The sequence below is a fragment of the Sebastes fasciatus genome, chromosome 1, assembly GCF_043250625.1.
Source record: "Sebastes fasciatus isolate fSebFas1 chromosome 1, fSebFas1.pri, whole genome shotgun sequence".
NCBI classification, from domain to species: domain Eukaryota; kingdom Metazoa; phylum Chordata; class Actinopteri; order Perciformes; family Sebastidae; genus Sebastes; species Sebastes fasciatus.
In genome coordinates this window covers 22375893-22387501 of record NC_133795.1, presented here as the reverse complement: position 1 = coordinate 22387501, position 11609 = coordinate 22375893, and the positions used below count along the sequence as shown (strand labels likewise).

Below are 11609 nucleotides of genomic sequence, written 5' to 3'. Positions count from 1 at the left end.
GAATCATTATCCTTATTATATTTTTATTGCTACTTTTTGAACATTTGAATATATAATGTATGTGTAAAAATGTATATATTTGTCCATATATTTGCTTTCTTTTTTTCTTTTCTTCTAATTATTTTGGGGGAATTTGAATCGAAATGATTTCTTTCTTTTTTTCGGTTTTATTTAAAGCTGCAGTAGGCAACAATTTTTTTGGCATCATTGGGCAAAATCTCCATAATAACCTTTCAGCATATTGTAATTCACGTTTTCTGAGAGGTAACTAGACTTCTGCACCTCCTCATGGCTCTGTTTTCAGGCTTTAAAGCCTGTGACCTCAAAGTGACGCTTTCATAAGCCTGTGATTTCTTGACCTCTCCTGACACATTTCTTGTTTTTTTTTTCGTTGACTGGATTTTGTGCAGTTTTATATTTGTAAATAGATAGATAGATATATAGATAGTAACTTTATTGATCCCGAGGTAAATTCAAGTTTCCAGCATCACAGTTCCATAGTGCAAAACATGTTAGTAAAAAGGCAGTAAAAAAGTTAGTAGAGCAAATAACAAAAAAATATACCAGATATAAAAATACAAGGAGATGAAGAAAACTGTTAAAAGTGAATATAGTGCAGGATAACAGCTGTGATACACGACTATTAAAAAAGTGAATATAGTGCAGAAGAGTGTTAAAAGTGGGTATAGTGAATTATTGTGCAAAGAAAAAAAAGAATTACATGACATTAAAAAAAATGAATGGACATCAGAGGAAGATTAGATCCAGAGGGAGGCAGTGATGCAACGTTAAGGATCCCAACTACTCATAAAACCTGAAAGAAGAAGAAGGAAGAAATCCGAGCTTTCAGAGCAGCACCTCAACGCAGCAGCAGCAGCAGCAGTGAGTCTCAGTGAAGTTTTAACTTTAAACCAGCTTCAGGCTGCTGAGAGGAAGCACCGCGGGAACACTGAACACTACACACTGAAACACGCTGCTCCGGCTCAACTACCACAGTCCTCAACAAGAGAGAGATAACTAACTAAAGATGCCGGTGACAGAGAAAGACCTGGCGGACGACGCTCCGTGGAAGAAGATCCAGCAGAACACCTTCACCCGCTGGACCAACGAGCACCTGAAGTGCGTCAACAAGCGGATCGCGGACCTGCAGCTGGACCTGGGCGACGGCCTGAGGCTCATCAGCCTGCTGGAGGTCCTCAGCCACAAGAAGATGTACAGAAAGTACCACAACAGGCCCAACTTCAGGCAGATGAAGCTGGAGAACGTGTCGGTGGCTCTGGAGTTCCTTGAACAAGAGAACATCAAGCTGGTCTCCATCGGTGAGTCTCCATTCATTCATCTGGAAGCTTCTCCAGAGGTCCAAAAACATGCATTTTACTAAAAAAAAGTGTTTGCTTTGTTTGTGGAAGGTCTACACATGTCAGGGATGTTGGCATTGCTAATATACATCATCCCAGTAAAGTTTTCCCCCAAGTTTTCCCAGTTTAGAGCCCACAATTCACATTTAGTGGAGCGCCCAGACTGCCTTTAATAATGTAGCATTTTAAAGTCTAACTCATTTTTCCACATAAATAGATACAGAATACATTATTATAAATTATATCTCTAGAATCGGTTGGATCCACTCTTCAATTCGGCTTACATTTAATTCACAAAGCAACACATTTTTACTATTAAATTCACGTTTTCTGTCGTGGAAAGCAACGGACTTCCATTAATAATGTCGCATTTTAAAGTTTAACTCCCTTTTACGCATAAATAAAAACATAATACATTATTATAAATTATATTTCTAGAATCAGTCAGATCCACTCTTCAATTCGGCATACATGTAATTTACAAAAACAACTCGTTTCTATTAAATCTTAGATATTGTAAAGTCCCCCCCCTCCCCCAGTTTTCCCAGTTAAGAGCCCCCAACACAACGTTCTCTGTCGTGGAAAGCACCGGACTGCCTTTAATAATGTCGCATTTTAAAGTCTAACTCCCTTTTCCACATAAATAGATACATAATACTTTATTATAAATGATATCTCTAGAATCGTTTGGACCCACTCTTCAATTCGGCTTACATGTAATTCACAAAACAACAAATATTTCTATTAAATCTTAGATATTGTAAGTGGTTGCTACACCCGCCTGGCTGCATTTCAAGAGGAAATTAAACCACTTTTTAAAAGTTGACATTTAATTGAATTAAGCGTTATTAAGTGTGTTATCTGATGTCAAAGTAAAAGAGTGATTTGGGACGCTTTTGAAATCCTTGGCTTCTGTTTTACAATGTTTGTTATGCAGTTTGTTGGAGACCAAAGTTCAATCCTTCAAACCCTTGTCCTTTCATTTTGTGTAGATGTTTCTCAGGATTTCTTATCATAATGTTAACCAAAACGATCTAATGAAAGGTCCTCCTGTGGTAAAAGAAATTATATTACTTATATTACATGTATTAATCATATTTATTCTAATTTTTAGTGAGTTTGCGTCCCGTTAGTTCATGCACATGCAGCACTGGCCAAACTGTGTGTTAGAAACCTGCAGTTTAAGGTCTCTTTGCCTATAAGCAACATTAAAATATTGTAAATGATTTTGTATGATAATTTATAGAATTGAAATCTACTCTTCTTCAATTCGGCACACAGAAAAACCCAAATTAAGCTAATGTTTTATTGGAAATCTCAGATTTTCTCCTGCTACCTCTCACCTCGGTGTAACATTCATATTAAAGACGACTGTGAGAACTAGAGAAATCACTTCTAAAAATGTCAGTTTCATTAAAGTTACTATCTGCGGCTACACATTAGGTCCCACAGTAATTACTGATGAAATGCATCACGTTGTCAACACAGCAGCGTTAAATTGACAGATTTCTGAATGGAGTTTGGCATGTTGTGTGTGTGCAGAGTCTCCACATGACAACAGCAGAGTGTGTTTTAATGAGCAGGCTGCACACAGAGAGAGGACACACCTGTGTTAATGAGCCTGCATGGCCTCATGTGGAGAGGTGAGGTCTCTGGGATGAAAACATTTCACAAAAATCCAGAGCAAACTGTTTGTTAATGAGAGTGGACGTGATGGGCCTTCACCTGCTGCTCACTTATTCTGCTCCATATCTGTCTTTAACAAGCTGCTTGTTGTTGTGTCCCAAACTTAATTAGCACACATCTGATTTTAATTAATGTTGCTTGGCTTCCACCCAGGCTGCACAATACTGACAGATAATCACTTATTTTGCTTTATAAATAACAATATCCAGACAATAATTGATTGAGATTTGTTTTTAGCACACTACAAGATAACAACTTGTGAAATCTGTGAATATGTCAATATTTTTATGTCAATTTTTGTACACTTGTTCCTCTCTTCCATAACCATGTTTGTCCAGAAAATGTCTAGATTTTCTCTCCTGCAGTGATGTTTTGTTGTCTCTGCTGGTGTTGAATGTTGCAGACGTAGCTGCTCCGTCTCACAGCTGTGAGATTTTAAAAGTGCGGTCTGGTCAGAAAGTATTTTACACAAAAACTCGAAGGTTTCTGGTTGAGTCACTCTTGTGGTGCCCTTTTTTTTGTCTATAGAAGACATATGAAATGAGAGAATAAGGGTTCAAAGGTAGAGTGGTGTGACAGCGCTGTAATGAAAGTGATGAGAATGGTGTCTTTGCGTGACAAACGGCAGTGTTCACTTTTCAAAGTGGTTCCACAAGCAATTTCTTGTGGGTTGAAGTGGAGGCCCATCGATCTTGTTGGCTGCTTGTCACACAGAATGCTGGTCAGGACTTTTTCTAAGTTGCCTGTACACGCACACACACTGTGTGATTACAGCCATCTTGCAGTGAGATGGTCAAACAGATTCCTCCGTTGCTCTTCCTGAGGTTTCTTCCATTCTTTGGGGAGTTGTACAGATTGTAAAGCTCCTTGAGGCAAATGTATGCTATTAGGCTGTTTAAATAACATTGACTTGACTTGAATCTTTGTCACAATCTGTGCCAGGCTAATTTTTAGTTTTGAGGCGTGTCACATTGTGTGATAATCATTTGGTGAATCAGAGAAATGTCATCAGCTCACATCATCACTCTGCAAGCTTTGGTCGTAGAGCTGGTGCTGCTCAATAAGAAATGGAGCTTACTATCAAAGATATATATATACACACACAAATGCATCTACGTCTATGTGTCTAATGTCTCATGTAGATGTGGTGTCGTAGCTGCAGTCACATTGTGAGATTTTGGTCCTCATTTTTTGACGGGACATCTTTGATCCCCAAAGAGGAACGTCTCACAGTGAAAGATCACCGTTTTAGATTTCACTTTGTTTCTCTTACGACTGTCAATCTTTATCTAGGACAACCCAATATCCGGCAGCTGATCGGAAAAAGGACATGTGATTATCTCAGCCAAAAAATTTGTATATACAAAAATAATATATGTAATGTTCAAAAACAGCTATGAAGGCAAAATCATTTTTATTTTTATTTTTCTGAGTATTAAAAGGAAAGACGTTTTGTTCGTTCACAGCTGTGGTACAAAGACTTTGTGGTGTTTTTTTTCAACAGCCCGCTTGAATTGATTCTAGTCCTCTTCATTTCACTTCGGCATGACTCTTCTTCTGTGGAGTTAGTACCAGTACAAGTTTCCGAAGCATGACGAGCTGCATCCGTCCTTTCTACCCATAATCCTTTTTGTTTTGTTGTCATGTCTTGTAGTGTTGTCTTGTTAGAGGACTTATCAGGCGTCTCGTTGCTGCTGAACTACAGGAGGAGCAGAGTTCAGATCATTTCCCAGCCAGCTGGTTGAGATTTGTATGCACTTCTTCAACACATCCTCCTATCCATAATAATTTAAAATAAGTGTCCCTCTAGAAGTCTAAATGAGTCCGTTTCCACAGCCGAACTGAGCTCATGAGTTGTAGTCCAGTGTTTTGACGTGGACCAAGACCGAACAGAAGTTTTTATACTTCATCAGATGAACTGTATAAACTCTGGTTCTGGAAAAGAAACTGAGCGGCTCGAGTGTGAAACCGTCCTGAGACACTGAGGCTGGTCGGTGTTGAGCCAAGGTCGAGCTGAGCGTGTTCAGTGATGTCAAACTGTGGAGGTTTTGATTTTCCACTGTAGAAAGGAAATGACTGGGTGGGTGAGAAACACACACATACACACACACACACACACACAGGGAGGCAGCACTCACTCGTGTTTCAGACAGATCAGAAAACGCTGATGTGTCTTTTTTTTTTAAAGAAAATGTGTGTTTATTTTAGAAGACTTGTTGATGTTTTTATGTATATTGTAGTTAATATTCATTAGAGCTGAAACAATTAATCAATTTGTCCGTCGTCAGTCGTCACGATGATGAAGAATCAGTTTTCTGACGTCCTTTAACACATGCAGCTTCACCCTGACAGATTTTTTTGTCAGAAAGAGGATATTTAATTGACGGGCTGAAACCTGCTAAATCACTGCAACAGTCCTTTAATGCATCGCCTGGTGACGCACATACGTGTTACCATGGCTACAAAATTATCTTGCATAAACCAGTAAACTATACATCACTTATACTGGTCGGGAGATCTCTTTCTTGACAGTTCACAATTGATTTAATAGCAGTTTATCTTTTTGAATCGTTCATGTGAAAATCAAACATGTAGTCTTAAAAAAAATTAAAATAAATCCTGATCTTTTCTTTCACACCCCAAACATAATCCACCAGAGTCCTCTTGGAAAGTGGACTGAGCTCTTCCTTCACAGGCGGTCTCTGTCTGGTTGTTTGATCTGCAACCAAATGGGCAAACATACCAGACAGCGATCGTCTGAACGAGCTGATTTTATTATTGTCTCACTCGGTGAAACCATATTAAATACAGATGATGTTTACTAGTTTCGAAAGGCTCATCTTGAGTTTAATACGTGATGCAGGAATATTTAGTAATACATGTAATAATTAAACAGCTCAACTGTATTTTGCATGTCAGAACATTACAGTGCTTATTGTGGACTATTTATCGAGACACTTTGGTACTTTTGGAAAGATAAAAAAGCTCCACTTACACTCACTTTCTGAGTGTAAGTGGAGAGGCTGGAGTCCAGTATGGTTACACTGGTAACGTTGGTTTGTCAGATGCCTCACCTCCACGACAGGAAGAGTGAACCAGACAAACAGAAGGAGCGTGGGAAGGAGATGTTTGCTGTTGTCAGACAAAGTGATGTAGATAACTCAAAGTCTCCTTCAGTTATCTCTGTGTGTGAATGTGTGTTAATGGTTAGCTGTGGAGTGGGGCCCCTTCAATGTAACACACGCATTGAGACAGACTGAGGAATATTTTCAACACATTTAATAATGTTTTTTTTAAATTCATTGAGCAGTTCACATATTGTTTCAGTTCCTAGTCTCCCTTCTGCTGTTCCTCGATGCTCTGCTGCTTTCACTGTCTGCTGGGAGATTTGCATGGCTGGAAGCTGCAGGTTGTCATCCTCAACATTTAACCCTTGTGTTTTGTCAACATTGGCTTTACTTCCTCATTGTTATAGGAGTGCCGTTAAAAAAATAATAATGTGGAAATATAAAAACAAATAAAATATGAAATAATTATAAGCATTTCCATTTATTTTCACATGTATTTGATAATTTATTTCTTTATATTTTTATTTAGATATATTTTTAAAAATGTATTTAGTTACATTACTCTATTTTTTTTCCACATTTTAAAAAAAATATTTATTTTTATATAATGCCATTTATTTATTTTTATCCCTTTTACTTTTCCTTATTATTTTCCCTATTGCGTTTGCTATTCCTTGAAGGGCCAAGCTGTCAATCAACTGGCTTTGGGCGCCCATATACTCCTCTGTAACCGAATTGAGTTAAATTTATGTTTGTTGATTTTCACATTTTCTAAAAGGTTGATTTTTTTACTTGTGTCAGTGTCCTGTAGTAAAAATGCCTTTCTGTAGAAGAAGAAGAATCGGTTTCAGGTGTCCGACTTCTGACTTCCGTCACATGAGTCGATATTCCGTGTGATCTTCCGATATTATTGCGTGCGTGCGTGCGTGCTTGTGTGTTTGGAGTTAGCGGTGCTTGGCAGCTACCTAGAGGAATAGTAATGACTGAGACTGTATCACTCTGCGATTGCAACACCATGTGTGTGTATGTTTTACTTGCCTGTGTGAACATTGAGCGAGGTATGTGTGTGTTGTATAAAAAGGGCGTTGGCTATCCGCTTGTGCAGACAGGTGTGTTGCGTCATGACTGAAGTGGAAGAGGGATTTCAGTTTGTGTGTGTGTGTGATGATTGCTGCTGAAATTATAAGTCAACCAGAACAGAACATTTAGATAATTGAGCTAATTTATTAATCACTTGCTGGTTATTATGAGAAGGGGAGCGAGGTGGGAGGTCAGGGCAGCCACAAATGTCTTTGAAGCAGCCTTAATTAATACATTTTTATCTTCACCAGCTAATCTCTAACTGTCTGTTGTTTAGGTAGTGTACAGTGGGTTTATCAGAGCAGAGTCTTTCCGCAACTATCTGGAGCAGCCAGCCAGTGTGAAAAAGTTGCCAGCTAGTGGGGTCAGTCCAAAAAAAAAGCCCAAATTTGGTTCCTCTGGCATGTCCTGATGCCACTACTCATACTATCATTGAATGCATTTCAGGCGAGCTTTGCAGGATGGGTTATGTTAAGCATTATTCATTATTTCTGTTCATACATACACATATGTTACCCCAGTTACCTGCTTACATTTACATTCATTCTTGTGCATTTTAGCCCACACAGTTTGTAAATGGCTATTAATATTTAAAACCACGCCTATTCCTGACTGATCAGAACTTGTAATTACAAATGATTAGACCTTATTACCAGCCGTGACGCTGGTATTGTTTTCACTTGTGAGTCTGTGTGTGTGTGTCGTCAAGACAAAATGTGGTTGTGAAGACACCTACTGTAGCGGGAACTACCACAGAGGAGGTTCTGAGGACTTTGCCAGGTGTTTGTACTGTGGACAGATTTTTTCACTAAACTCTACAGATGTGTAGTTGAGATCAAAATGAAGGTAGAGTTTAAGATGGTTGTGGTCCGAGCAAAGGCGTCAGATGTAGGGGGGTAGGAAGTGGGGAAGGGGCCATTGCTACTGCTGTACACACACGTACCTCTACACACAGCAAACGGTGATATAGCCATCTGAGATTGATTAATAATAATTAATGTTGAATATGAATAATGTTGTTGTGGGATTACTCCTTATTTCATGGGCTATTTTGAGATTTATAGGTTATTATTAAATACTTGTATAAGAAATAAAAAAAAAAAAGATTTAAAAGATGAAGCACTCGAATAGTGATTTGGATGTTGAATACAATGGCAACGGTTAAAGTTTAGAAGCTTCGAAGCATTTGGGTCAGCCCTAACTAGAAACATAAACGTACTGTTATTCAATAAAAATAAACAAGGTTATTTTAATCCCATGTCTTATTTAGCCTATGTATTGGCTTTAAATTAAATTATTTATGAAATAAACCTATGCCAAACTTTATCATAACAGGAAGTTCCATTACATCATATTTCATTTTTAAAACATGATTTGGGGTATCTGACATCAGATTGTATAATTGGTCAATGGCAAAAAAATACAAAAGTGTCCTTCTTGGACATTTAAAACTGTAAAATGACAGTGTGAGGCTGAGGCATATCTACATTTTCCTCATATGACCTAGGCCTGTTACATTCACAACATTGCCTGTTTTAGTGTGTGTTAACAATGAGTCTTAAAGAGGGTTCTGCTGTAAAAAAGTGCAATGTAAATAATGATGATTCATTCATGAGTTTGCTGCTGGGACTGAAACATACCGTAAATGTGCTGGAAAACTAAAACTGGGACCTAAAAGAGACAGATTGGTGTTTTATATAGTAAAAGCTGTTGAAATATGTGCCAACAAAGATCGTAAATACCACAAACTAAGTATATCACCTTTTATTGGACCATGACGCTTAACGTGGGCCAATAAAACATGCAGAGTGCAAGTCCCAAACACCAGCAATTAGACCAATCTGCTGGAACAAGCTGCGAGGCTTCCAACAACCCAGCAAGACACTGCAAAATGATTGTGGAAAGTGTCATTGTGAAGCTTTTTTCTCTAAATGTAAAACTGCCTTAAAGGTATTTACCTGTTACCATGTCCCTGCTTGTAGCACTGTCCTACATCTGTGTGTGTGTGAGAGAGAGAGAGGAACCAGGTGAAGACACTGAGAACTGGCCCGACGGGATCTGTAACTTTCAGCTGTGACCTTAATCAGACTGTGTGACCACGCACACACACACACACACACACATACACACACAGACACACCGCTAACCTGCAGTGCCTTCAGGCTGTGCTTTTGAAGAGTAACATAAGCCCGCGGTGTGGAGTGACTTGTGTCTCCGCAGATTTTCTCTGAAGCTTCAGTCTGTGTTTAATCTGGAAGACAATGGGTTCATGTATAAACATATCTGTTACATTTCAATATGCAGCAGTGATTCAGCCTGTGTCAACTTCATTAGAAGCCTCTTTCTTTGCTCTTTGTTGCTCTAAAAACACTCAGGTTGATTCGCTTCAACCTTCCTAGGACGCTAAGGTTGTGTTCAGACTGACTGACATCAGCACTGCATGATGCCCCCCAAGAAATAGTAAAAGAACTAAATCTATTCCTCTTCTGTCTATCTCTATCATAAAATAAAAACGATTGTCGTTGTGATCGCTTTCCAGAGTTGTAAAATCCTGTCTCATAGTTTTATAAACCTCTGTACAGTGTTTTGGCTTCAAGTAAACCTTCAGCCTCATGGATCTGTTACTGAAACTGAAATTACCTGAATCATATTTAATCTTCTCACCGGTACCTGAAACAACGCAGGCCCTTCTGTTTTATAACGCAGTTAGACACTAGTCGACTCATTGAACAACATTGAGTCAATTAATCATTTAATCAACAATTTTCAAAGTTGATTAAATCTGTCAAGTCCTTGTTATTATAAAAATATTGATCATATATCAGACCGGCACATACGGGGACTTCGCAAAATGTCAAGGCCGCGCCCCCTTTTAGGGATAGGAAACTGAAGATCCCATAGACTTTGATGCGATCGGAATTATCGATTGTAATTATGACAAGTTTGTATGCATTCATCTCTTGTGAAACACTGTTTGTTTTATACATATAAGTTATTTGTCACCCTCCTTGAACCTGAGCATTCACGATACCTTCCTCCGTCCAACACAGTGGCCGGATATTGCTTATCCAGACATCTATACATACTGTATTTGATTGAATCACGTGTTGCCTGTAAATAACCAGCCTGTTACTAGCCAACTGTTTGATCTATAGGCTGAGATTTAGTTGGAGACGACAGTCTGATGCTGCTATAACGTTAATGTGGGCCTCAAATCTCAGTTTTAAAGTCTCGGTTAACCTGCTACACAACAGCTTTTTTTTTGCATTTTCCCGTTTCTCTCCACATGTGACGACGGTGGCCTTTCTTTCTCCCAAAAGGGGGCGTGGCCTTGGAGATGATGTGATGCTTGTCTGATGTACAGCCACTTGACAATGACAAAAAAACTTCTATGTAAACGTTTATATCTACATATGGAGCGGGTCCTCGCTATATTTCTACAGTAGCCCAGAACGGACAAACCAAACACTGGCTCTAGATAGGACCGTTGGCGTTTTCATGTCGGACACTGTAGTCCTCCTTGTTGGTTGCAATCTGCAACCTCTCAACTAAATGCACCCTTAATGTGGATCGCTCACATCAAGGCTAATACCCGTTCTGCTTAACCAGGATAGGAATGCACCGCTCCTACATTTTATAGACTTAATGATTAATTGAAAAAAATAATGAATAGCAAAATGAAAATATTAATTTGTGTCAGTCTTAAATGTCTGCTAACTTGCAGACCAGACAGTGTGCCAAATGCGGGTGACACACAATCACGTTTTGTGGCTGCACTAAGTCTCTCTCTGTGACATATTAACTAACTGCTCACACACACACACACACACACTCTCTCGCTTCAGTTTCACTCTCTCTCTTTCTCTTTCGGTCACTTGGTTGCCATGGTGCTGCTGTGTCAACAGCCTTCCGCTGGTTGAACTCTGACAGATGATGAATGTTTGGTTTCAGTCGAACAGCATCATGCACAGTGTGTGTGTGCACATGCGTGTGTGCGTGCGTGTGTGCGTGCGTGGTTAAAGAGTTCAAGTTTCGCTATGTTTCCTGAAACTCAACTTTCTGTTTTCATTTTTGTGGACTTTCTGGATTTCATTGTTTACTTGTAGTTTTATCACTAAGAGGGTTTTATCTTCCATCTTAGACTTTCTCTCTCAGTCACTCACAAGCAGGCTGCTGTTGTACAGGTTGAACGTTTATTCGTGATGGTTTATGTGCTGATAAAAGAAGCAACATTTGCCAGCTCAAGAGTGTTTTAAATAGGGAAGCCATCATTGTTATTTACATTGTATGTTACGCTCTAGTGTTGCTGATTCATGCGTGTCTTGTTGCTGAATGCTGTTTTTCATCTTCATGTTCTGGTTTTGATGTTTCAAACATGCTCGACCAAAAGAATTCACCTGGACCTTTTCTAGTCTGT

General features: G+C 39.0%; 1 protein-coding gene across 2 annotated transcripts in view; it reads left to right on the top strand.

The window, feature by feature from the left end:
- Positions 1-884: 884 nt before the first annotated feature.
- Positions 885-11609, top strand: part of flnba (filamin B a) — a 78156-nt gene continuing 67431 nt past the window's right edge. For both annotated transcript variants that reach the window (XM_074637358.1, XM_074637366.1), the window contains exon 1: positions 885-1319. In XM_074637358.1, the coding sequence (XP_074493459.1) occupies positions 1028-1319 (292 nt within the window). In that variant the 5' untranslated portion in view covers positions 885-1027. The remainder of the gene's footprint in view (positions 1320-11609) is intronic.